The sequence below is a fragment of the Mustela nivalis genome (assembly GCF_964662115.1).
Source record: "Mustela nivalis genome assembly, chromosome: 12".
Classification (NCBI taxonomy): domain Eukaryota; kingdom Metazoa; phylum Chordata; class Mammalia; order Carnivora; family Mustelidae; genus Mustela; species Mustela nivalis.
In genome coordinates, this window is record NC_139031.1 from 13,049,003 (window position 1) to 13,075,693 (window position 26,691).

The window sequence follows — 26,691 nt, forward strand, 5'->3', positions numbered from 1 at the left end:
TCAGCCACGAAGCAGTGTATTTTTTATATGTTCACTTAAGCATGTCTACGCACAGGAAACGATCCGCAGCCACACATACCCAACTAATAACGGAATCAGGTGAGGACTTCTCTGTCTTTTGCAGGGGAGGGGCAAAATGGAAGTCAGTTTTTAAATAAAAAAATTTTTGTGTGGGCGCCTGGGTGGCTCAGTTGGTTAGGTGACTGCCTTCAGCTCAGGTCATGATCCCGGAGTCCCAGGATCCGGTCCCACATCGGGCTCCCAGCTCCATGGGGAGTCTGCTTTTCCCTCTGACCTTCTCCCCTCTCATGCTCTCTCTCACACTCTCTCTATTAAATAAATAAAATCTTAAAAAAAATTTTTTTTTGGTGAATCATGGCAAAATACACATAGCATAAATTCACTGTCTTAACTGGTTTTCGGTGTACAGTTGAGTAGTATTAAGCACATTCACATCACTCTAGAGATGTACAACCATCTCTAGAACGTTTTCCATCTTGCAAATCTGAAACTCTCACATCCTTTAAACAGCAACTCCCTGTTCCCCCCTCCCTGCAGCCCCTGGCAACCACCATTCTTTGCCTTGTGAATTTGGCCACTGTGTACCTCCTACACGTAAATTGTCCCGTAGATGTCTTTTCTGTGACGGGCTTATTTCATTTTGCACAATGTCCTCTAGGTTCATCCACGTGGTAGCTTGTGTCAGATTTCTTCCCTTTGTAAGGCTGCTTTGTGCTCACTTTTTTTTGTGAGAACATATACCCGTATTTAAGTGAAATGAAAAAGAAACACAGTTTTCAAAAGGAAAAACAAATATACAAGTAGAAAAATGAACTGGTGGGAAATACACTGTTGCTCCTGTATTTCTGGGTCAAGTAATTATGGTAACTGACATTTTCTTTTTTTTTTTTTTTAAAGACTTTATTTGAGAGAAAGAGAGAGAGAGTGCACGAGTGGGGAAGAAGGGCCGTGGGAGAGGGACAAGCAGACTCCCCACTGAGCAGGGAGCCCGCCGATCCCAGGACCCTGAGATCATGACCAGCCGAAAGCCACCCAGGTGCCTCTACATTTTCTCTCATATTCTTTTTTGTCTGGATTGTATGTTATTTTAGCACCAGAAAAAAATACTAAAACTAGAAAGTAAGAAAGTATGCTATTCTGGTTTTGGTCCATCATGCCAGCAGCCCCTCCATTTGGAAAGTGGCATTTGACTTGGTGCCTTGAGATGCAGCTCTGTTGACTCTAGAGGTCAGGATGGACGACTTGTGTCCAGGGCCCGGCCCGAGGGCATGGCTGTCCCCCATCTGGGGTCATGGCTTCTGGCTCCTGAACAGGTAAAAAGATGCTCAGTCCAACTGGAAACACACAGATGACAAGTTAGAGTACAGTGGAGTTCTATCATTTATTTAATTTTTTTGGCCCATCAGTTTGGCAGGGTTTGATACGATTTTGTTGGTGTGTTGGTGAAGCTATAGCACAACAGGCGGCCTCAAACAGTGTTGGTGGGAGGGCAGATCCGTCCGACCTCTGTGGAGAGCAGCCGCCATCAGAATTACAAATGCAGAGGCGCCTGGGTGGCACAGTCAGGTAAGCCTCTGACTCTTGGTTTTGGCTCAGCTCGTGAACTCAGGGTCGTGAGTTCAAGCCCTGCCTTGTGCTCCTCACTCACCGTGGAGCCTGCTTGAGAACCTTTGTGCATCTCCCACTCATGTGCATTCTCTCTAAAATAAATCAATAGATTTTAAACTAGATTTTTAAAAAGTTACAAATGGACATGTCCTTTGACTCAGAAATCCCCCTTCTAGTAATTCATCTCATAGATATGCAGTGATGCTTGGCGCAGTGTTGTTTATAAGAGCAGGAGTTTGGAAACAGCCAGTGGGGGACCAGTTGAATAAGTTTCTGTCGTGAAGCCCCCCAGTCTGTGCGTGGAGCTATGGTAACAGCGGTGGTGGGGGAGGACCCGAGCGGAAGGAGGATTGGCACGGATGTCAGCGTTTGGCCTTTTGTCCTCTGTTCTGTTTTAGGACAAAATGACACACTGCGAAGTAAATGAACTCTGTGCCTCAGTTTCCTAGTCTCTAAAAAGGAAATGATTCTAACCCCCGCGGGTTACTATGAGGATTACGGGAGCTGATCCGTGTCAAATGCTTCTATCAAAGCCCGGCCCAGACTGAGCGCCGTGGAAGCTTCTTACTCCGGTTGCCACATAGGCTCTGGGGGATGGGCTTCTCTGCCACGGGACAGGGAGGTCTGGTGGTCAAATTTCCAGCTTCCTGGAGACAGACACGAGATAATGTGGGAAAAGTCAAGTCCAACAGGATTTCATCCGAGAGTATCCTCTCGGGAAGGTGACCCAGGATAGTGAGCAGGGCCAGCAGCCTGGTATATCGGTGGCTCTCCAAAGAGCCACACGTGCTTTTCTTCACACCCTCGTGTGGATTGGATTGAACTGGTCCAAGTGGCAGCTGCCACTCCGGAGCCCTCAGGCCCTGTCCTGCCCACACCAAGGGTGAAAACCCCAGCGAGGCCAGCTCCTTCATTAAGCCCTTGGCAGCACAGCTGATGTTTAAGGCAGCAGAAGAAAGAAAGAAGAGAGGACCAAGGTGCCACCTCCTCATAAGGCCCTTCCCCAGGGGGCCCTTACACTTGCGCTCACGTTTCGTGATGCTTGTCGCAAAGTGCCCGTCACTGCTGCGGGAGTTGAGAACGAAGGTCTTGCAGCTCGCAGCTTTGCCGCCGTGAACGAAATAAATCCTGTGGGTGATGAAAATGTTCTGGAGCTGGTCATAGTGGTGCTGGTTGGGCAGCCTTGTGAGCGTGCTAAATACCGAATGGTACATACAGGTTAAAGGTGTAGATTTTGTTCTGTGAATTTTATAACAATTGTTAAAAAGTGGACTTCCAGTACTAAAGAGTAAAAAGAAGATGAATACTAGGGAGAGGCAATCATTGGGCTTTCCATACCTGCTTTTTAATTGCTACCACGGAGTTGCATTCGGTCTCTCTTGGCTTCTAGCACCAGGGCTGGGGCAGTGGGGCGCATGAGGGACAGCCCGGGTCACGTGCACACTCTAAAGCCAGGGGGACTGGGGCTAGGAGGAGCTGGGTGGACACACAGTGTTCTGTTCTTCCTTAGCTAGGAAGCTTCCGTGAAGGGAGGCGTACCTGCGTTGGCCCCAGAAGGCCATGGCATTACTTCCCATTGCCCGAAGCAGCTGGTCATGGGTGGGCTTTGGGACCAACCAGTGTCAGTAGGGGGTCAGGGTACAGTCCTGACTTAGGGAAGAGATGGGTGAACTCCTGACCCCCTCGCCAGGTTTCTCGGGGCAGTCACAGGTAGAGCTCTGTTCTCGTTTCACGATCACTTCCTCTCTCCGCAGTCCAGGCCAAGCAGGTGTTTGCTTTCGGGCAGGATCTGTCTGCTCTTTGTAAGCCAGACCCCACACCGAGGACTGCTCTGCCCCTGGGATCACTGGGGAAGTTTTGTCTAGATGAGCCTGCATTTCCTCCGCACCCCAACTGTCATGAAATACTATCTAGGAAAGAAAGGGGGGAGCGTAGTGCAGGGACCACAGTGGCGTGTGGCCAGCATAAGGCTTACTTAGCTGCGTCTCCTGCTCTGTGGGTCCCCAGAGGCCTGAGTCCTGCCGAGGGGGGCCTGCAGCTCAGAAGGAGCAGGGCAGGGACCAGGGAAGGACGACGGGGAAAGAAAGGGTTAAAGTCAGTCCAGGTTTTTCAGTGTGGTGAAACCAGGGTGGAGGGTCTGCCAAGAACAGGTCAGGTTCAAAACAGGAAACCCCAGGGTAGTGATAAATGGACACTTCTCTATGGACTTTACATAGATCCCTAGGGAAAATGCTGGAACTGATCTCATTCAACAGTTTTTTTGGTGGGCTTTTTTCTTATTTTTTTAAATGCATTGAAGAGGAAGTGCACAATGAGCTCCTCAGGTTTGTCGGTGACACTAATCTCTTCCAGGTGCTGAACCGCTAAGGTGGGGGGGCGCTGCCGCAGGCAGCTCCCGGGGCATTCATGGGAGGGGCGGGAGAATGGCCACAGGGGCGGGCAGAGCAGAGCCAGGCTCTGTCGCTCTGGGCTCTCTCAAGCCCCCCGGATGCAGTTCGTGGGGTACGTGCAGCAACCGGCGTGGGTGCAGGCAGTGGGGGAGAGGTGTGACAGGGTGCCCACATCCCAGGCCCACATGGAGGCCCCTGGAACCGCCAATTCCCTCCCAGCCTGTGCACAGAGGCCGTGCTTTCCCGGCCACCCGCCTTCCTAGAATTCCTGCAGGCACTGCCTTCTTTTCCCTCCTTCTGCAGGGCAAAGCTCCGTGGTCACCTCTGCTGCTCTCCGCTGTTCCTGCCCCATCCCTCCTAGCTGGGGTGGGACTTGTTGAGCTTCCCTAGCTTCTGACCTTACGCCTCCTCTGCTCGGATGAGGGGTGGTGTGAGCTCAGCCTGTCCCCAGCCTGGGGGCTGCGTCCCCTGCCATCAGTCTTCCCATTCTTTTGAATCCACCTGGCCGACCCTGTACAGCCCCTTCTCCCCCATCTCGCTCTATTCCGACCAGCACTTAATACATTTCCCTCGAATCACTGCGGACTCAGCCTCCCGCCCGTTCTCTGCCCGGCGCTTCTCATCTCCCCTTCCCCGAGTCCCTCATTTCGGCTGGAATCTTCCCCTCAATGTCTCAACGGTCTCAATGTCTCAAAGTCAGGTGCTCTCCACAGTTTAGCCTGCTCTGAATTCAGATAAGCCGGCTTTGTTTTCCCTCCCCGCAGCACTTCCGCTCCCCTCTCCCCACTCCCGCAAATAGGTCTGATTCTTGCTTCCAGGCCCCACAACCAAAGATGCAAAATGCTGTAGTGTTTACTTCCAGGCACCAGGAGATCAACCTGCCAGGCCTGGTCTGTACGGACTAAGCTGTGACCAGAGGATTCCTAGGACAGAGAAGCTCCTCCAAGGGTTAAGAGATTTGGTTCCATATTTTATCACAGGAGATTAAGCTGTAGCCTTTGGAGCAGCGAACTTTCTTAAGTTTCAGTTGTTGAGAAGGCAACCAATGAAATAATTGGCTTAGGCAGGAATCCTCAAGGAGTACCGGAATCATTCAGTAAGAACTAGTTGAGAAACAGGATAATTGCGCAGTGCCTAACCCCACAGAATCACTTGCTAATCGTGAGGGGGAAGAAACTTTATAAAATAAAAATCTGTGATCAACCGACCAAATTTAGTGTCATTAACTGACCAAATTTAGCATCATTATGGGGTTCCTGATGTCACATGAGTGAAATGGTCTTGCCCCAAATGGTTAATCCTCTATTCATCTTAATTCTTCAACGAGGGTTCTGGGAAAAAATGAGCCTAGTGACCTAAGGCATCTGTATTAGAGTTCTCCAGAAAACCAGAACCAAGAGGGGAACATGTGTGTGTGTATCAGATTTGTTACAAAGAACTGACTCCTACAGTTAAGAATTACAGTTGGCACTCCGAAGACCCAGGAGAGCCAATGGTATAAGTTCTAGCCTGAAAGTCAGTAGGTTCAAGACCCAAGAAGAGCCAATGTTTCCTCTCAAGTCTGAAGGTAGGAAAACAATAATGTCTGAGCTCCCAGGCAGTCAGGTATAGTTCCTTCTGACTAACAGGAGGGTCAGATTTTTTTAATTATTTTCAGGTCGTCAACTGATTAGACAAGGCTCACCCACATTAGGGAAGGCAATCTGCTTTACGCAGTCTGAGTTACCAATTCAAATGTTAATCTTACCCAGAATCACTCTCATGGCTGCACCTAAAATGTTTGACCAAAATTCTGGGCACCTTGTGGTCCAACCAAGTTGACATAAACAATTAACCATCAAAGTTTCCTTTGTATATAATGAATTAATTTCTCCCTATGAATCTAGAATTGTTTTAGTACAGATAAATCTTAGTTGAAAAAGCCCAGTTTAGAGGAAATAAAGGGACAGAGGAACAAGTTAAATGGCATACGAGGAAACAATCAGAAAAATCCAGAATGTGGGCTATCCTATAAAACAACTAACTGGTTTCTTTCAAAAGTCAATGTCAAAAAAATAAATGGTGGGAGAGAATTTTCTGGAATAAAAGAGACATAACATACAATTGGTGAATATTGTTTGGATTCTTTTTCTATAAAAAAGAGGTATATAGGGGTGCCTGGGTGGCTCAGTGGGTTAAGCCTCTGCCTTCGGCCCAGGTCATGATCCCAGGGTCCTTGGATCGAGCCCTGTGTTGGGCTCTCTGCTCATCTCTGCTTCCCTTCCTCTCTCTCTGCCTGCCTCTCTGCCTACTTGTGATTTCTGTCTGTCAAATAAATAAATGAAATCTTTAAAAAGAGAAAAAAAAAAAGAGGTATATAATGTATTTTGAAGGAAATCTCAATGTGGACTGGATATTAGATGATATTAAGAAATTACTGTAGGGGCATCTGGGTGGTTCAGTTGGTTAAATACCCTGCTTTTTTGTTTGTTTGTTTGTTTGTTTGAAGATCTTATTTACTTATTTCAGAGAGAGAGAGAGAGAACATGAGTGGGGGTAGGGGAAGGAGCAGAGGAAGAAGGGGAGAGAGAATCCCAAATAGACTTTGCATGGAGGCCAACGCAGGACTCAGTCCTACAACCCTGAGACGACCTGAGCCAGAATCAAGAGTAGGATGCTGGGGCACCTGGGTGGCTCAGTGGGTTGAGCCGCTGCCTTCGGCTCAGGTCATGATCTCAGGGTCCTGGGATTGAGTCCCGCCTCGGGCTCTCTGCTCAGCAGGGAGCCTGCTTCCCTATCTCTCTCTCTCTGCCTGCCTCTCCATCTACTTGTGGTTTCTCTCTGTCAAATTAATAAATAAAATCTTAAAAAAAAAAAAAAGAGTAGGCTGCTGCACTCACTGAGCCACCCAGGCACCCCTAAGTGTCTGACTCTTGATCTCAGCTCAGGTCTTGATCTCAGGGTTGTGAGTTCAAGTCCTGCGCTGGGCTCCATGCTGGGCATGGAGTCTACTTAAGAAAAAAAAAAAAAAGGAAGAAATTACTATAAACTTTCTTAAGTGTGAAAATGGCATTGTGGTTATTTTTAGGAGGTACATATTGAAGCATTTAGGGGTGAAATAGTTCTTAAACTTGTTTTCAAGCATTTTAGCAAAGGAAAAAAAAAACAAACCCACATGTATATAGATAAAGCAAAAGGGGCAAAATGTCAGCAATGCTTAAGCCTACAACAAATCTGGGCCTACCGGTGAGCATTATGGTGTTCTTTCAACTTTTCTGTACGTTTGACCATTTTTGTTAAGCTACTGGGAGTGGGCCGGAGAGCCCTGGAACCTGGTGAATCTGATTATATCACTGGCATGGGAGGGGTCGGTAACGCTGGGCTGGGAAAAATCTCTTCCTTCTGTGAGGCTCAGAGTAGTATTTTGGGCTGAATTGCCTCTCCGCTACCCCCACCCCAAATTCATATGTCGAACCCTAAGTCCTAGTACCTCAACTTGTGACTATCATTAGAGATAGGACCTTTATAGAGGTAATTAAGGTCATGTGAGATCATAGGGGCAGTGTCCTTATAAGAAGAATAAATTTGCACACAGGCTGGAAAAGAAATAAGACAATGTGCTGTGAACTAAATGTTTGTGTGCCCCCGCAGATTCATATGTTGAAGCCTAAACGTTCCCCCGCCGCCCGCACCACCGCAATGTGATGCTATTTGGAGATGGAGCCTTTGGGAGATAATTAAGTTACAATAATTAGGCTTACATGAGGTCATGTGGGTGGGGTCCTGTTATGGACAGGCTGTTTGTGTCCCCCACAATCATATGCTGAAACTACATGCCCCTCAGTATTAGGAGGCGGGGCTCTTGTGAGGCAATTAGCGTTACATGAGGCGGTGAGGGGAGAGCCTTCATTAATGGGAAGTGTGTGTGTGTTTTTTTTAATTTTTAAAATTTATTTGACAGAGAGAGAGTGAGACAGGGAAGCAAGGGGAGTGTGAGAGGGAGAGATGTGGGGCTTGATCCCAGGACCCTGGGATAATGGGGACCTGAGCCCAAGGCAGGCACTTAAGGGTTGAGCCACCCAGGAGCCTTGGGGAGTAGTGTCCTTGTAAGTCTTGAGATAGCTTGCTTTCTTGGCTCTGCACGCTACGTGCGGAGGATGCCACAAGTTAGTCGGCACTCTGCAACCTGGAAGCAGGCCCTGGTCAGAATGTGACCAGGGCTTGGCATTTGGACTCCCAAAGCTGTTGCTGGTGCATGGGCATGCGTGTGTGTGTCTGTGTGTGTGTGTGCGTGTGTGTGGTGGTTTAGGTCTGCAGCCTGAGCTAAGACAGACCTTCATGATGGGATTAGTGCTCTTCTAAGAAGAGGAGGAAACGAAAGAACTCTCTCTCCTATTTGAGGACATAGTGAGACGCCACTTCTGAGCCAGGAAGAGAGCTGACACCAGAAACTGACCTGGCTGCCACCCTGAGCTTGGACTTCGACCTCCAGAGCTGTGAGAAAACAAATCTCTGCTGTCTAAGCCCCCAGCCTGTGGTATTTGGTTCTGGCGGCCCAAGCAGACTCGGCATGAAATGAAGACACAAGAAGAAGAAAGCTTTGTACAGGCCAAGGAGGGAGACCGCAGAAGAAACATGTCGTCTCCGTAACTGTGAGACATTTCTGTCATTTAATCCACCTCATTAGGGCAGCCCCAGCAAACCAATAGGAGTATCACACACCATTGTTTACACTTCCTTTAAATGAGACACAACTCTCACACAGGAAAAAGAGTTCAAATGAGGCAAAGTCCACACTTTTCTGTGTTTTCCTGTGGTTAGGACAGGTTGGCAGCTAGAGGCCAGCCACCTGAGGGAGAACAGAACGTGGGATGGAGACATACCCATGGAAGCCACTTGGGGCTACTGTCTTATACTTTGGAATCCTGACTGTGGGCATAGAATTTGATCCTTAAAAAAAAAATTTGTATTTATTTATTTGACAGAAATCACAAGTAGTCAGAGAGGCAGGCAGAGAGGCAGAGAAGAAGCAGGTTCCCCACTGAGCAGAGAGCCCGATGCTGGGCTCGATCCCAGGACCCTGGGATCATAACCTGAGCCGAAGGCAGAGTCTTTAACCCACTGAGCCAGCCACTCAGGCGCCCCTAGAATTTGATTCTTAATAATTATTACCTCTTCTTTTCCCATGCTATTAATAGAGCTATATTTTGGGTGGGTTTTTTTTTTAAGATTTTATTTATTCATTTGACAGAGAGAGATCAGAAGTAGGCAGAGAGGCAGGCAGAGAGAGAGGGGAAAGCAGGCTCCCCGCAGAGCAGAGAGCCTGATGCAGGGCTCAATCCCAGGACTCTGAGATCATGACCTGAGCCGAAGGCAGAGGCTTTAACCCACTGAGCCACCCAGGCGCCCCTAGGTGGTGGTGGTGGTTTTGTTTTTAAAATATTTTATTTTTAAGTCATCTCTACACCCAGTGTGGGGCTCGAACTCACAGCCCTGAGATCCAGAGTCACATGCTCTACCAACGGAGCCGGCCAGGTGTCCAAAATGGAGTTGTATCTAGTAACCCGGCATCAAGGTGAAAGAGGTGTATGCAATATTTGAAAGTAAGTTTCTCCTGTGGGAGTAAAGCCAGGAATGGTCAACGTTTGGGAGACAGGATCGGCGGTCTGTAGAAGCCGTTCGCTCTGAGGGCATCCATGCAAGGCTTCTGAAACGGCATTGTGGAGGGAGACCCGGCTCTGGCTTTCACAGACACGAGCACAGATCCCCCTTCTTCCAAATAACAGTGTGAGACTCTTAACCAGTGCAATTTGTATAGCCCACTGGGGCCACATTTTCGCCGTCTGTAAAATGTGCTGAATGCCACCTTACTGGCAGGGACACCTGCGAATCGGAGCTGTTGGCTGTAGAGCCTGGGAACGCAGCCGGCACGCCGCAGACAGGCGCTGTTTCGCTGCTGCTGTTCATTAGGAACACCCGATAGAAGGCGGAAATGCAGTGTAAGGCAAGTAGAAGCAAATATAAAAGAAAGCGGCCCTATGCTGAGGGTAGTTAAAATGAATGCAGAATGGCTCCCAGAGGCGGGGGAGGGAGAGATGGGGCGTTCTTGTTCAACGGGTGTAGAGTTTCGGTTTTGCAAGATGGATAGAGTTCTGGAGATGGACGGCGGGGACAGTTGCTTTGCAACGCGAATGTGCTTAGCGCCGCTGAGCGCCAAAATGGTTCTGATGATCAATTTTGTTATGTATATTTTTCTACAACACGGAAAAAAAAACGAAAAGGAAGAAAAAGCTACCTTATTACGTAGTATAGCCCGCTAGATAAAAGCAGAGAAATATGTAAACAGCCAACAATGATAAGCTGTTAAAAAAATGGGTAGATGTGGGGCAGCTGGGTGGCTCAGTCGGTTAAGCGTCTGTCTTTGGCTCAGGTCATGATCCCAGGGTCCTGGGGTGTAGATCCCGCATCGGGTTCTCTGTTCCTCGGGGAGCCTGCTTCTCCCTCTCCCTCTGCCCTGACCTCCTGCTCTGCTAGAAGTCTAGAAGAGAGGAGCCCCGTGGAATATGCCTTCTACAGACTCCCTGGTGCCTTCCCAGGGCACCCAGGGCCAGGCAGGTCGGTGGGACAAACAGCTCCTCGGGTCTCAGAACGTCCCAGCTCGAACATCTCTCCGCAGTCTCTGGATTTTTATGCTGAGATCTGTTCTGATGCATACTAAGAGCCAAAAAATGTTTACTGAAAGATTTCATATATGAGAGGGTATATTGGTTTGCTAGGGCTGTTGCAGGAAAGTACCCCCAACTGGGTGGCTTCGAACAGGGGGCATTCCAGGGTTCGGGAGGCCAGACCTTTGAAATCAGGGTGTCAGCAAGGCCACACTTCCTTTATGTGCTCTTAGGGGGATCCTTCCCAGCCTCTTCCTCACTTGTGCTGGCCCCGGGCGCCCCTTGGCCTTTGGCAGAGCACTCTTCCGGCCCCTGCCTCTCCTCATCTTTTGGGATAACAGTCGTTAGATTCGGGGCACACCATGTTCAAGGACGATGTCTTCTCAACATTTTTAACTGATTACATCTTCAAATACCAATTTTCTTTTCTCTTCTTTTTTTTTTTTTTTTTTTAAGATTTAAAGATTATTTGTTTATTTGACAGAGATCAAGTAGGCAAAGAGGCAGGCAGAGAGAGAGAGAGAGGAGGAAGCAGGCTCCCTGTGAGCAGAGAGCCCGATGTGGGGCTCGATCCCAGGACCCTGAGATCATGACCTGAGCTGAAGGCAGAGGCTTTAACCCACTGGGCCACCTGGGCACCCCAAAGACCTAATTTTCAAATAAGATCACATTCCAGAGTTCTGGGTTCTGTGAATTTTTGGTGGATACTATTACAAAGAACCATTTCAGTTGCAAATTACAGAAAACCTCATTGAAGTAGCTTAAACAAATAAATTTTTTTCAGGTTATTATTCCTATTAAAAAAAAAGATATTATTTATTTATTTGAGAGAGAGAGGCAGAGATAGCTAGAGAGAGCACAGGCAGGGAGGAAAGGGAGAAGCAGGGAGGCTGACGGGGCCGATCCCAGGACCCTGGAATCATGACCTGAGCCAAAGGAACATGCTTAACTGGTTGAGCCACCCAGGCATCCCTGAAAATGATTATTGAGATGATTAACAGAAAAGTCTAAGAATACGTGGGACTTTAAGAATTCCTTGACCAAGGAGATCAGTTTCTTTCATTCAGATCTATCTTCTGCCATATTGGCTTCTTTCTTAGGTTTCCATCTTGTGGCTTCTGGATGATCTTGAGGCTTAAGGATGTTCTTCTCATATCATCCTTATAGGATGCAATCCTAGTGAAAAGTATCTAGTATCTCTGCCTGAATACTATCAGCAAACATTTCATGGAAATCTTTGGTTTTGAAGGTTTCATGCCCATCTTTAAACCAATCGCTGTGGCCAGGCCCGAGTCTATACCTCAGCTCTAGAGTCAGGGGCAGATTCAGTCCCACTGAAAGCACACAGAGGATGAGGGAGGTGTTTTCCCCAGAGTGAACTTGGATTACTGTTTCCAGAAGCGTAAGGAGGTGATAGGTAGTAAAAAGTGTAGCTGTCTACTAGAATGTTGGTCTTCCTCTGACATCAAAGAGCTCCCGAGAGGCAACTCTGGTTTTCATGTCTATATTCCTGAGCCCCAGATAGCAGCAGATGCTCAAAAAAGTATTTGTTGAGTTGTTTTAAATGTTTAACATAATTTAGTTTCTGAGGGCTTATCTACTTTATCCACTATAAATCTGAGACTCAGTTTTTGAACCAGGGTGACTCCATTCCAGTGAGATGCTGCTCTTTGTAAAACCCTATCTAGGTATACCAGTTGGCCTTCTGTTGTGACATTATTCTTAAAAATTCCATGAAAGGAACCAAGAAGGAAGGCTCATGTGTGGGTCAACATGACAGCAAAGAAACAAGTAGTAAGCAAAACTAAGGAACAAAGAAAGACATCTCCATCTTCCCCCTTCGTCCCAATGCACACACATAAATCTCAGTATGTGCAAGGGAGAAGTAGTATTACTCTCACATCCCTAGAGCCCTGGTGGAGATACAAGATTCTGGATTTAGGCATATGTCATCTAACGGTTTAGGCTTGAAGTGTTGTACCTTAAACACCCACCGAGGGGCTTGGTCTCCCAATCCCTGAAAAGAGCCGGTGCTCAGAGGCTGAAGTCAGACGGCCCCTTCTAGATGTTGCTGGGCTCTGTAACCACACCGTGGAGTTTAATTTGCTGACCTAGATGTAGTTTGCAGCCCACAAAACCTCACACCACAGCAAAGCTTTTCTTGTGCTGAGACAGCTGGCTGGGTGTGATGTTGCAATGACTCAGTTCTTAGTAAAGGGTCTGAAGAAATTAGGGGCAGAGCTAAAGCCCCAAGACCACAGCCCCAAGAGACCTTCCTGTTTATTCCAGGGTGAGAGAATGGGAACCTTCTGTTTGTGGACACTGGTGTTTCATCAGAAGGGACAAGCCTGGGGCGCTGGGTTTGAGCTGTGTGTACACAGTCCACATGATGGTCAGACAATTATACTTAGACTGATCATTCAGACTTGACCACGCGGGCCCACACATTTTTGGAAAGTGGTCTTCAAACTATGTGAATCAAGTCCTTGGCTTCCATTTTGAAATTGGGACTCGGTTTATTTTTTTTTTTTTAAAGATTTTATTTATTTATTTGGCAGAGATCACAAGTAGGCAGAGAGGCAGACAGAGAGAGAGAGGAGGAAGCAGGCTCCCTTCCGAGCAGAGAGCCCGATGCGGGACTCGATCCCAGGACCCCGAGATCATGACCCGAGCCGAAGGCAGCGGCTTAACCCACTGAGCCACCCAGGCGCCCCGGGACTTGGTTTAAATGAGGAAGCCTATTTCAATAAAATTGGAGCTGAAAACTTTGGGTTTGGAGGACTTCCCATTAAACATGTGCATAACACTCAGCCTTCTCCCCAAACCCCACTAAAATGTCAATAAAGAGACTGTAAAAAAAAAATATATATATATATACCCATAAGAGAGATAAGAGCAGAGAGAGGGAGGAAAAAAGTCCTAGCTGAAGCCTACTGATGTTCCAGAGAAATAAACTTACTCTGGATATATCTCCCTACTGTGAAGTATGTATCTAATAATAAATAGTTAGAAGTCGTTACATTGGTTCACTGAAATACTCCCCATTTTCTAAGTATGTGTATGTGCATGTTGTTTTGGTTGATACGCTTTTACATAAATTTATGCTCTAAAAGGAATACGTCTTAGAATGTGTTGGTACCACCAAGGGGCAGGGGATTTAAATCCATCCATGTGAGTTTGTAATATTTTTAGTATTTATGATATTTATAGTACCTGGTATTATAAATATAAAATTAGTGTTTAGTATTTATGGTAGTTAGTATTTATATCTCCTGAAATATATTTAGTGTTTTAGCACTTATATATATTTATAATATATTTCGTATTTCGTATTAGTAGTGTTTTTAATAGTATAGTATAGTATTAACATTTATAGTGTTTTCAACCCTACTGTTGCTTTAGGATCACCTTCAAGTGCTTATTAAAAATGGGAGTGCTTGGGGAGCCTGGGTGGCTCCATCAGTAAAGCATCCAATTCTTTACTTCAGCTCAGATTATGATCTCTGGGTTTGAGCCCCAAGTTGGGCTCTGTGCTCAATAGGGAGTCTGCTGGAGATTCTCTCTCTCCCTCTGCCTCTTCTCTCTCTCCCTCTGTCAAAAAAGGGGGGAATACTGATTAAAAATACATATTGCTGGGTTCTGCCCCAGATATATGAAACAGTAGGCTTATGGATGGCAGACCTGTCAGCGATCTGTTGTTCTTTCAACTTTTTATTTTGGGAAAATTTTCAAACACATAGAAAAGTTGAAAGAGTACAGTGCTCACCCCTATATCTTCCACTCAGATTTCACAATGATCACATTCACTACATTAAATTTTTTTCCCCTTTCTCACTCTTTCTCTAGCCATATTTTTTTTTCCCCTGAAAGAGCTGAAAGTCCATTTCAGACATCCTGACCTTTCACCCTCATTGTGGGTTGTTATGTTCCCTCAAAAGACAGGCTCAAGTCCTAAATCCTGGTGCCTGTGAAAGTGACCTATTTAAAATTAGGCCTTTGTTAGTATAATCAAGTTAAGATGAGAGCATCCTGGAGTAGGGTGGGCCCTACATCCTATAACTGTGTCCTTATAAAGAGAAAGAGATGTGACATCACAGAGAGACACACAGGAGAGGTCATGTGACTATGGAGGCAGAGATAGGGGTTAATGCTGTGCTATGCCAAGGAGCACAAAGGATTGCCAGCAACCACCAAGAGCTAGAAGAAGTAAGGTGGGATCTTCCCCCAAGAACCTTCAGACAAAGCACAGCCTTGCCATGATCACATATATAAAAACTAACAATTTTATAATTATGTAATATCCAATCCATAATCAAAAGGACTTAATTATCCTCCAAAGATCTTTTATAGATTTTTTTTCTTTTTTGGTCAGAATCCAATCACAGTTTCTTATATTTATTTGATTGTTATGTCTTTTTTAACTTCTTTTATTCTAAAGTAACCCACCTTTAAAAAAAAATGACATTTACTTTTACTTCAAAAGGTGTTAAAGACAAAATTATTCCCAAACTGTAAGGAAGACTTTATTCAAGATTATTATAACAAGGGAGAGAGATCAGGGTCATAGGCAAAAGGCAGGATGAGGGAGTCAGCGGATGGGCAAGTACTAAGGACAAATGTCATAGGGAGGGGGATTCTTGCTACACTAACCTGACATGACACTTGTGAAAGGCAGGTCAAGAGCTTAGACATCAAAGCTGGGGGGTGAGGACCTTGATCAGAAGTCAAGGAGGACCAGATATCAAGGGTGGGGCATGATTTAGCAAGATTCTTTGCTGAGACTGGCTGGGCAGGCCCAAGACAGAGTGGGGACCAAGGTCAAGGCCTAATCAAAAGATGTTCAGACTATAAAGTCTGGCGAAGGAGAGAGCCTTTATCACAGGTCAGTTGTCTTAGAGTGTGTTCCACACTGTGAGTCTGTATTCTTGATTCCTCGTGGTATAACTCGACTTGTTCCTCTATGTCTGTCTTTCCTGTACACTGCAGTGTAGTCATGAGGCTTGGTTAGATTCGTGTTAGTTACACTGGCAGGAATAATTCACAGGTGGCATCGTATTTCTCACATTCTGTTACATGAGAAGGTGCATAATTGTTGTACACTGATGATGCCCAGTTTGACTGCTCAGTTAAGATGTTGGGTTACCAATAGTGGTAGTATTCACTCTGATGCTCAAACTGTCCCAAATTTGGCTAGTTAGAATCCTTTCTATATCTTCCATGTTTTTTTTTTTTTTTTAAGATTTTATTTATTGATTTGACAGACAGAGATCACAAGTAGGCAGAAAGGCAGGCAGAGAGGGAGGGAAGAGGGCTCCCTGCTGAGCAGAGAGCCCAGTGTGGGGCTCTATCCCAGGACCCTGGGATCATGACCTGAGCCGAAGGCAGAGGCTTTAACCAACTGAGCCATCCAGGTGCCCCTTTTCCATGTTTTTGAACACTTCCTAGTCTTTTGGTACAATCTGATGCCCCAGTTTCACTTTCTTGGCCCCACACAGAGAATGAGACATTTCTCCAAGGGACAGAAAACATGGTCATCTTTGTCAATTACCCCGATGTAAGGTGTCCATTTCCTTACCCGTTTACATAAGCTTCGCAGTAGCTAATGGTTCTTAGGTGCTGTGTGCCCGGCACCAGGGTTTTCCACGCACGGCCTCATTTACTGCATAGGCCAATTCTTTATGGTAAATACTTTTACTTATCCCCAGTTTACAGTGAGCAAACTGGGGTGCGGAGACGTAAACTGCACAGGGCCACTCGGCGAGCAAGTAGGGAAGTTAAAATTGGAACTCAGGGCACCTGGGTGGCTCAGATGGTTGGGCGTCTGCCTTCAGCTCAGGCCGTGGGTCCTGGGGTCCCGGGATTGAGACCTGCATTGGGTTCCCTGCTCAGTGGGGAGCCTGCTTCTCCCTCTGCCTCTCTCTCCATCTTTCATGAATAAATAAATTAAATCTTAAAAAAAAATTGGAACTTCGATCACTCTGACCCCAAAATAAAGCTTGGAGGCGCCATGCTATATTGGCACCATGTCAATTTTGTTACCAAAACCAAAACAAAACCCTACATAAAAAGAACAACTTCATAATATCTACAGTTAAAAACAAACCCAAAAACCATGCTTGAAGATGACAGGCATGAGGCAAAATTTAAAGAAAGAAGTCCTGGAGAAATCTGGTACCTTTCCCCTGTATTCTAAATTGCTAGTAATCACAATTTAGGATAACCCAGGTCAGGCCTGGAATGTCATGAGAAAGCTTTCTTGTAACTCCACTGGAAGCCTTATCATGGAATGAAATGGAGCAGGGACTTTGGACCAAGTTAGTGTTAAAAGCCTTTCAAGGTTTTCTCACACCTACCAGCGGTTTTCTCTGCATCTGGGGTGGTCTTTCCAGAGCTTAGGCTGTCCAGGTTAATGGAAGGGTGAGGAGGGGCAGGGGGGGAGAGGGCTAGGATTCTGTCCTGCTTCTCCTGTCCCAGAGTGCTGGGAAGGGAGAGGGGTAACTGCCTGGAGGAAGGGACCCTTTTTTCTAATCTGCCCAAAGGTGCCTTATTGGCCAGCAGGGGCCTCATCTGCGCGAGGTTCTTCCTCTACGAACCTGACTGTTCTGGGTTCAAGGGCAAGTGACTCTCTGTTATCTCTTCACGAGAGAACACTTCCTTCTCCCCACAGGTATTTCCAGTTGTGGTTATTAGCCTAGGTATAACCTGAAATTTAAATGCATTTACATTTCTCTTAGAGCGAAGAGCTAAGGTTGTCCCTAACTACCTGCCACTTTCCTGCTTTCCTGCTCAGGAGGAGTCTTCAGCTTTTCACTCCTCTTGCCCTTTGCCACTGTGACCTCAGTGTCCATTGGAACCTGGGCTGGTGTTTAGTGGGGAGCCTTCTCCCAGGACACTAACTCCCCAGCTAGTCCTCCCACCCCCGGCCCCGAGTTTTTGTGCGGGACAGCAAGAGGCAAGTGCCCCAGGGGTGGCGAGGGGTGACAGGGAGTGATAGGTGGCGGCCCATTAAGATAAGGAGGAAGAATAAACAGAAGCAGATGTGCCTTCAGCCCAGGTCCCCAGCGCACTGAAAAGCAAACAGATGGCAGCTGGTCTGCAGGGCAGGACCCGGCCTCCTTGGAGCCAGGAGCCGGGTTGGGCTGCTCAGTCCTCATTTCTCCACTGGACCTTGTGCTCCTTCCCTGGAGACAGGCCAGAGGATCCAAACCAAATATATTCCATTCTGTCTATTACCACTGTCAATGACTCCTCTCCATTTTATTTCATTATTTATTTATTATTTATTATTTATTATTTTAGAGAGAGTGTGTATGCGCAAGCATGGGGTGGATGGGCAAAAGGAAAGAAAGTTTTTTTTTTTTTTTTTAAGATTTTATTCATTTATCTGTCAGAGAGAGAGCGCAAGGGAGGGAGCACAAGCAGGGGGAGCAGCAGGCAGAGGGAGAAGCAGACTCCCCAATGAGCAGGGAGCTTGATGCAGGACTTGATCCCAGGACCCTGGGATCATGACCTGAGCTGAAGGCAGAGGCTCAACCAACTGAGCCACCCTGGCGCCCCAACTCCTCTCCATTTTCAAAGCTGTGCACGGACAGTCATTCTCCTGTGAACCATAGAGGTGGAGACTGCGTGCACACACACACCTCCTTCCAGGCTGAGATTAAAAAGCAGGAAGTGACTTTATGGGGCCACCTCCCCAGGATGACCCCTCCGGCTCTAAAACTCCTCTGGCTCCCTGGGCAGTTTGGGACTCCCCACCCCAATCCGGAAGGGACCAGAGCAACAGATGGTGGGGACGGTAGGGGTGTGCAGTGGGACGGGGCGGGGGGGGGGTGGTGGTGATGGCTGGTGGTGCTGTAGAGCCCTTGTCTCGCATATCATTCTACAGCGGCACTTCCCTTTCAAAGGGGACCTGGACTGACTTAAAATTTGTGGGTTTTAATATTATCTAACTATGTGCAAGTTTAATTCTGGGGGTACACTCTGTGTGCTTCTAAGTAGTCTATATCCCTAAAATTGAAGAAGGAAGGAAGGGAGGAGCCCAGGGTCTCACCTACCCACTGGTCCAGGGCTTCAGGGTGGAGTGTCTCCAGGAGGGTTTTTTCCCTCCCAGTCAGACCTGCTGGGACCCCCTGTGGATCTTGCTTCTGCAGGGGATCCCTGGGCTCAGGTAACACTGCCCCCGCCCTTCAGTTTGTCCAGCCTGGGGTGGCAGCGGCTCCCTGCTGTTGCTCATCTCTGGTTTGCCTTTCCCCTCTACCTGGATTCTGGATTCTTCTATCCTGGCAAGCTTGGGAGGCAGCATTTCGTAAAGGTGGGAAGTGCAGGGGTCTTAGGTGGGATGCCCCAAAAGCTAATTCTAAGAGGGAGATTTGCACGCAGAGAGTTTAGGGGGGAGCGTGTCCCCCAGCAGCAGCTCTAAGAGTGAGGGGAGGACTGGGCAGAAGATGTGGACATGCAAAGGTTGCAACAAAAGCTCTGACGCCAGGATGGCCCTTCAGAATTGTCTCAAACTGGAGCAAGGGACTGGAGTTTTGTACCCCTCCCCCACCCCAGGGTGGCTGAGTTGGGCTGGGCTTGCTCCCCAGGAAGGGGGCAGGTGTGGGACGGGGTGGCTCCCTGCAGGCAGGGCAGTTCCTGGGGAGGGACTGGCTGTGAGCCGTCATCAGGCCTGAAGGGGAGCCTGGGCAGGGGTCATAGCATCTGCTTCAGGTTCAAAGCCCATTTTGCAACTTCCTAGTTATGTGACCTTGACCTAATTCCTTACCCTTGAGCATGCGTTTCAGTGAACTGACCTGTGAAAACGGAAATTGTGAGGATTGAAAGAGACCGTGCTGCATGTTCTGTGGGGGAGAGAAAGTCTCCGCCCTCCTCTGCTGGCTTCCCTCCAGGTGGCTGCTGTAATCTGTGTGGTCAGGATCCAGGACACAGTTTCAGCCACGTTTATGAGGGGTGGGGCTCTTGTGCAATAAAGGGTTGGGTGCCCAGGTGCCGCCTTTTCGCCCACTTCCTACTTGCAGGGGCTGGGTGGACCTTGCTCTCCTCAGTGGGGTGGGATGAGGAAGCTAAACCAGATCCTCCTGCCCGCTCGCCTCCTTGCCCTCCCTCTTCTGCCTCCCAGGAGCACTGGCTGGTTGGGACTGGGCAGGGCACAGGGGAGTGAGGGCTCCAGATCCTGGTCCCTGAGCTCGGTCCTGGCGTTGACCTCAGAGCACTGCTCTGAGGTGTTGGATCGGGCTCTGTGCTGTGGAATGGCACCCCAAATTTCTTCAGGGTTCCTCTGGTACCTATGGAGACTTGATATGAATAGAAAAGGTCCTTCCTCTGGGCACACACAGCCTCAGGAATGCTCAGTGAGCAAATAGTGCCTTTGTGCAAACTAGAAAGAGGCCCCCAATCCTCCTCCATGTACTTGAGGTGCAGTGTACAACTGCCCAACTTTACAGGGTGACCCTGAATGAAAATTCCACCTGATGCCATGAGCTCCTCGCCCTGCCTCTGCCTTGCCATTTACTCAGCACCTGCCAGATCTAAGGGTGTAGCCCAGGGTTTTGCTTATTTTGTGTGTTTTATGTGTATATTACGGACATTCAAGTTATATGCCACAGAGCTGATCTTCCCACACATTAAACCTCTGTCTCTGCATTTCAAGCCTTAGATGCTGCTTTCTGTGATGGCATTCATGGATTCACTGGGTCCTGGAACTGCAAAGGAGCAGAGAGATGACCAGGCATTGCTTAGTGACAGGGGCACCAAATCTCTTCCTTTGGGGACAAATCCCCCGGTCACAGAAGCATCCCAGCCCCACAAGTCTGTCTTACGAGTCTCCCCTGCTTTGCTCAGAGCCCATGCCTAATAAGTTGGTTGTTCCCAGGCATGGACAACAGCATCCTGCCATGTCCCTGGAGAGGTGGTGTGGACAGAGCAGAAGTCAGGAGCCAGGTGACTTCAGGCTGGATTTAGCCTAGTTTGTTTGATCCAGAACTGAGTGTTGACTCTCATGACTTCTCTTGAAAAAAATGTACCTGGTCGCAATGGGCCTGCCTTCCTTCATGGCAACACTTGACTGGAGCTGAGCGGTGTCTTCCTCAGTGCAATTGTAGGAATGGCCTTGACCCCAGTTTCATAGGGAAAGGATATACTCGAGAGTCAGTTAGCCTGAGTTCGAATCCTGGATCACTTATTAGCTGTGGGACCTTGAAAAGGTCATTTCTTTGTGCCTCAATTTTCCCATCTGTCAAATGGGATGAGGAAATAATAGCACTCATATTACAGTGTTGCTAGGAGGATTAAATGAGTAAGTTGGAATGACAACAGGTGAGTTTCCCCTGAGTAGATATTTATGTGAAGTTTCCACAAACATCATTCCATCGTCACAGTGACCTCCAGATTCCCAGCAATAGATACAAAAACACAACTTGGGAAAGTCACTCTTTGATCAGTAAGGCCCGCTGTACACCGCAAGGCGATCGATTGTCCAGACTGCCCAGGCCATGGGGTCGGGGGCAGCCGTGCCTCCTGGTCTTGTCCTGCTTAGAACTCTGGCCCTGCCGGGGATATGAGGGAAGCCATCAGAACAGCAAGTCACACCCCCGGCCACTGCCTCGGAGAGCCCATCCTGATATCCCCAGGCATTCCTCCTGCCTCTTGTAAGTCATTCAAGGCTGTCAGCCGCAGTCTCCCACGACATTCCTGGCCAGTTTTTATGTCCCCCATGACTCCTGCTTGGGGTAATGAGTTCCCTGAGCTTACCACCCACCGAGTGAAGTCAGATTTTCTTCTATCCTTCCTACCCGTCATTCTCTCAGGCTTTAGGCAGAGCACCCTGGTCTAGTTCAGGATTTGGTTGGTGAGTGAATTCATGACCACCGTAACCATAACTTTCATGATCAAACAGATGTCACTCCCTGGTAGCCTTTGTGTTCCCAGATGGAAGAACCCTCAATACAGCGCTCGGGGGTTTTATGGTAGCTCCCCGACTTCCTTGACCGCTTTGGCTGGCCCTTCTTCTAGTTTCCCACAGTCTCTCTTGAGGTGTAGGAAGCACTCAGGACAGCAGTCCCCTCCCCAAACACACACTGACCCTGTGCCCCATTCTGTCACACTTGGATGCAGTTCCAAGTACCGAGGGAGAATTTCACTTCAATACACACTGATGGCAGTCATTTTGTTGGAAACTGGAACAAGAGGGTATTGGGAACTGGTGAGAGAACAGAGTCGAAGCAGCAAGCAGAGCACATGCATGGGATTTTGCAACCGAGCTGTGGGAATAGTAGCAGAAGCTGACATCTTAGACCTCAGACTCAGAGCTCCACCCCAGAGCTGCTGTACACACACTGGTGCTTGCCCCCCTCCCCCCATGGTCCTGGGGGGCTTGGCTGCATCTGCTGAAGGGATCACCTTTTCCTGGTTTGCATAAAGACAGCTCAGGGACCAGCAGCAGTCCTGCCCCGTCGGGGACAGCTGTGTCCTCTAGATGGGAAGGCAGAAAAAGCTAGGCCAGAGCAAGGCACTGGGTCCTGCCACTCTGCTGTAAAGGTTTGGTTTTGTTGGTGGTGTTTGTTTTTCCCCCCCCAGAATTAGAGGAAGTTCTTTTTTTTTTTTTTTTTTTAAGATTTCATTTCTTTATTTGAGAGAGAGTGATAGCAAGAGAGAACAGAGCAGGAGTGGGGGGCAGAAAGAGGAGCAGGCTTCCCACTTAGCAGGGAGCCAGATGTGGGGCTCCATCCCAGGACCCTGGGATCATGACCTGAGCCGAAGGCAGACACTTAACTGACTGAGCCACCCAGGTGTTCTTGTTTTTGTTTTTTTTTTTTTTAAATTTTAACTGATTTTTATTTATATACAGGAGTACAGTACCCAAGGCTTAAGGTCACAGTTTGGCAAACTCTAGCATGTACATACATAACACATATGTATCTCCATCGCCCAGATCAAGAATGTTTTCAGCCCCCACAGACCATATATGTAATTTAACTTCTAGGAGCCACATTAAAAACACATAAGGAACAGGTAAATTTTAATTATGTATTTGATTTAACTCAGGGGATCCCAAATAGTCTTTTAGCATATTATCACTATTAAAGGTTTTGATGACCTGTTACTTTTCCAGTCTTTGAAATCCAGTGTGCAGGTTACATGGACAGCACGTTTCAGTTTGGACTAGCCCCATTTCCAGTGCTCAGCACCTACATAGGACTCGTGGCTACTATAGGAACAGGGCATGTCTAGAGAGTAAGGAAATTAAGCAAACACAGCCCATTGATCACAAGAGAAATCTGGTCAGTATAAGCCACTGACCTTATCTCTATTTACAGTATTGACTCTTTAATTTCCTTTTAGTAAAAATAAATCCCCACCCATTCTCAGTTCCCTAGCCCTATTTTCCTCTAAGGTCGTATACTCAACACAGAATCTTCCTACCATGAGCAGTTTTGGTTCCCTTTGGGGCTCTCCTATGAATTAAGTTGTCATTCTCCCCATTCTGAGGCAATACTGAATATCTCAGGGACAAGTTCCTCGCTTGACCAGTAGTCACCAATCAGATGAAAGTCGTTCTACTCTTGAGCTTTCCAAACCTGCCCGATCACCTAAATCACTTCAAAGTGTTTAAAACAAAAAATGGCACACATCTAAGACCTCCTGAATCCCAACCCAGAGACATGCTCAGTTATGGGCATTTTAAAATTATTTTTTAGGGGCGCCTGGGTGGCTCAGTGGGTTAAGCCTCTGCCTTCGCTCAGGTCATGATCTCAGGGTCCTGGGATCGAGTCCCGCATCGGGCTCTCTGCTCAGCAGGGAGCCTGCTTCCCTCTCTCTCTCTTTCTCTGGCTGCCTCTCTACTTGTGATTTCTCTCTGTCAAATTAATAAATAAAATCTTTTAAAAAAATTATTTTTTAAATGTTTATTTTTTAAAAAGATTTTTATTTATTTAACACAGAGACAGTGAGAGAGGAAATATAAGCAGGGGGAGTGGGAGAGGGAGAAGCAGGCTTCCTGCTGAGTGGGGAGCCTGATGTGGGGCTCGATCCCAAGACCCTAGGATCATGACCTGAGCCGAAGGCAGACACTTAACAACTGAGCCACCAGGGCAGGTTTTTTAAAAAACCTGACGGCGATGGCCATTCAGGCTTGGGAAGCACTGAGGATTACCCTCTTTGCTTAACACGTCAGGGTATTCAACTGTGGCAGAGAGAAGCGAGTGCTGAGGTGTCCGTCCTCGAGGAGCAAAACTCATTTTAACAATGTTGTCATGGCCACGGGAGTGGGGGTATCTTTGATTCTCAGCGGTGGGACCGCTGCCAGTGGCCAACTGGAGGCTTCAGAGGTCCCCTTGGTTGTAGACCATTGTGTGCAGGCAGAGCCCAGGACAGGAAAAAAAACCTCTCCAGTGGGCAACCAATATGGGAGAAGACAGAGGGCCCCAGACCCCGAGTTGGCCTAACAGTTAAGTATGGCTAGGAAGAAAGCCACAGTTGGTGACCCATCTTCACCCTCTGGCCCTGGCATTCTGTTCTTACCTCCAGCACTTGCTTTCTGGGCAGCGAGTCAGTCCATCAAATCCCTTCTTCACACACAGGTGTGTAACAGCAGAGCCAACCTGTGTTTCAAGGGGAAAATTTGAAAGAGCAATGCTAAGAAAAAAAAATTAGACTCATGCTTCTGGATTTCATTTTAATCGCTGGGTGTGCCCTGGGCACCAGAAATCATAAAGCAGGTCTGGTTTCCTTCCTTGGATGTATTTAAAGAGTCCTGGGTTTGCAGTCAGGTCACCCGAGCTCTGGACTCACCGTTATCACAAAGAGCTGCATCTCTTTGGGGATATGGTTGAACAAATCTGAGTGTCACTTCTTCCCCTGGTTACCTATGAGTAGGAGTACCTGCCTTATAGGTTCGTGATTGCCAGATAAATCTCACAGGTGAAAGCAGTTTGGAAAATGTAAAGCATTACACAATGCAAGACGCTAACCTTTATAGCAGCGGAAATGAGGTACGGTATAGGACAGTGGGGACCCTTCACCGGCTTCTAAGATGGTCAGGTCAGCGAGCACGTTTCTTCCTCTCTGCCCTCCTCCCTTTCTTTTCTGCCCCCTCTCCCTTCATAATGGCTTTTGTATGTCTTTACAAGCAGCAGGGGCTCTTATCCTAAAAAATGAGTAACAGGCTCCTGGTTATTTTGGCCTTTGATACACACCTGTCCTGGGCTTCTGGAAAGGCAAACCCCAAGAGAAAGCTCTTGGCCAGGCGTCCATAAATGTTGCCAGCGGCAATTCCTCCGCAGGCCGGTAGGTTTCCTTCGGCTTTTGGGGGGGGCGGGGGGAGGGGGGTCCCCTGCGTCTATCTTTGATTGGCTGGCTGCAGCTGGGACCAGGAGCGTCAGGCCCTGTGCGGTTCACAGCCTAGAATCGCTGAGCGCTGCTTGCACCTTTGCTGCTTCTTGTCCCCAAGTAGCCCGTGGAAGCTTCCTCCTCCCCCTCCCCCTCCCTCCCCTCCACGAGTCCATTCCAGGCTGCTCTTCCAGTCCTGCCCAGTCCTGCGCCGGGAACCCACAACCTCCGCTCAAATCGCCTCCTTGGGGGAATCTTCCCGGGCTAAGCCCAGCCACCACCACTCCCTTCATGGGCACATTTCTGGTTCCCTGCACAGGGAGGGGGGAATCAGTCCCCGAGCCACGCACACGGGCTGTGCCTTTGTGACTTTCCCAAGCCCCGCCAGCTGCGGCAAAATGCTCAGGCTCCTTCTGAACTCTTCTCCCCGCGACAAACAGGTCGGAGATGCAGTAAACCTCCCGGCTCCTTCCCGAAGAACGCTGGGACTTAAATGCGCTGGGCCCCAGCCAAACAGCAGAATAAAGTGGTAAATTTTTCCATCACTTACAGAAAGTATTTTCACTCGGCAGAAACAGCATCTACAGCTCTTCCGAGCAAGCTTGTTTTAGCACCGCCGAGCACGAGAACCCCGGTGCGGGTAGGGGCGCTTTCCGGAGGCTGCTCCAGCCCCCCTCCCACTTCCCATCCGGCTGTCATTGTTCCCCCGCCGCTCCGGGAGGCGAACCCCGCAGCCCGGCCGGCGCGCCCCCGCAGCCCCCGCAGCCCCCGCCCTCCTGACCAGCCGCAGCAGCCGCAGCTCGGGACCTCCCCGGGCTAGCCGGGCGCGGGAGCTCGACGCGCGCGCGGGGGCGCGGGGGCGCGGGCGGGGCTGGCGCTGCCAATCCCCGCGCGGCGCACGTGCGGCACGTCTCCGCATCCGGCCCCCGCCCGGATCCGGCTCCGCGGGGGGGTGCGGGGGGGGGTGGGTCGGGGACAACTGGGGGAGCGTCGGCGGGGAGGTTAGAGGTGGGACAGTGCGGGGTTCGGGAATGCGCTCAGGGGTCTGGGAGGTGCGAGGGGCCGGGGCGGGGTGTCAGTAGGGTGTTGAGAGGCTGTGAGCGCGTGGGGGTGGGTGGGGGCAAGGGGGATGCTTAAGGGTCTTGGCTGGATGGGCGGGGGGCGCGGGCGCGCAGTGGGGCGGGTGAGTCAGAGCGCGCGGAGGGAGTACTCCCGGGCGGGTGAGAGGGTCAGCGACGCTTGGCCTCCTCCCTAACCAATTAGGGGAGCGCCGGGAAATTCCCCACGACTTCCCAGCCTATTTCCGACCCTCTCTGTCACTAAAAAGTGGGCCACACACGGGTGGGGACGGGTCTGTCGTCCACATCCCTCTTAGCCGAGGGCCCACGGCAGGAGGACGGGGGCCCGGGAAGCCCGGGAGGGGGACTTCACAGGCTGGGCTCACCTGTGCTGGAGGAAGCTGATCATTTTAGGCACCTCTTCACCTCTCCTCTCCTCCCCCCACACTTCCCCCATCCCGGCCCTCTCCGCTCAAAAACAGGGAGTGTTTTATTTCTGGCTGTGATTTTGAAACCCAGCCATCCCATGTGTCAGCCACCCGGCGGAAGCCCAGGCATCAGAGCTGTCCCAGTGGGCCCGCCGGTGCGCAGGAAGCAAGAGAGGGGCCGCCGCCTGCAGGGGACGAGGCGTCACGGACGGACCAC

At 48.8% G+C, this 26,691-nt stretch overlaps 1 protein-coding gene across 8 annotated transcripts; it reads right to left on the reverse strand.

The window, feature by feature from the left end:
• Nucleotides 1–1,052: 1,052 nt before the first annotated feature.
• Nucleotides 1,053–25,956, reverse strand: LOC309845679 (uncharacterized protein). Of its 8 annotated transcripts, XM_082693972.1 has the most exons (6): nt 25,539–25,956; nt 24,182–24,261; nt 3,169–3,539; nt 2,642–2,757; nt 2,198–2,275; nt 1,053–1,326 (listed from the first exon to the last, which is right to left on the reverse strand). In XM_082693972.1, exons 3-6 carry the CDS (start codon nt 3,204–3,206, stop codon nt 1,250–1,252), a joined length of 309 nt encoding a protein of 102 aa, XP_082550098.1. In that variant the 5' UTR covers nt 3,207–3,539; nt 24,182–24,261; nt 25,539–25,956; the 3' UTR covers nt 1,053–1,249. The 8 variants fall into 8 exon arrangements, 1 of the variants encoding a protein (XP_082550098.1); XR_014301412.1 differs by lacking the exons at nt 1,053–1,326; nt 2,198–2,275; nt 2,642–2,757; nt 3,169–3,539 and adding exons at nt 20,979–21,207; nt 21,814–21,921 and having other exon boundaries at nt 25,539–25,949; XR_014301406.1 differs by lacking the exons at nt 2,198–2,275; nt 2,642–2,757; nt 3,169–3,539 and having other exon boundaries at nt 25,539–25,939.
• Nucleotides 25,957–26,691: the final 735 nt, after the last annotated feature.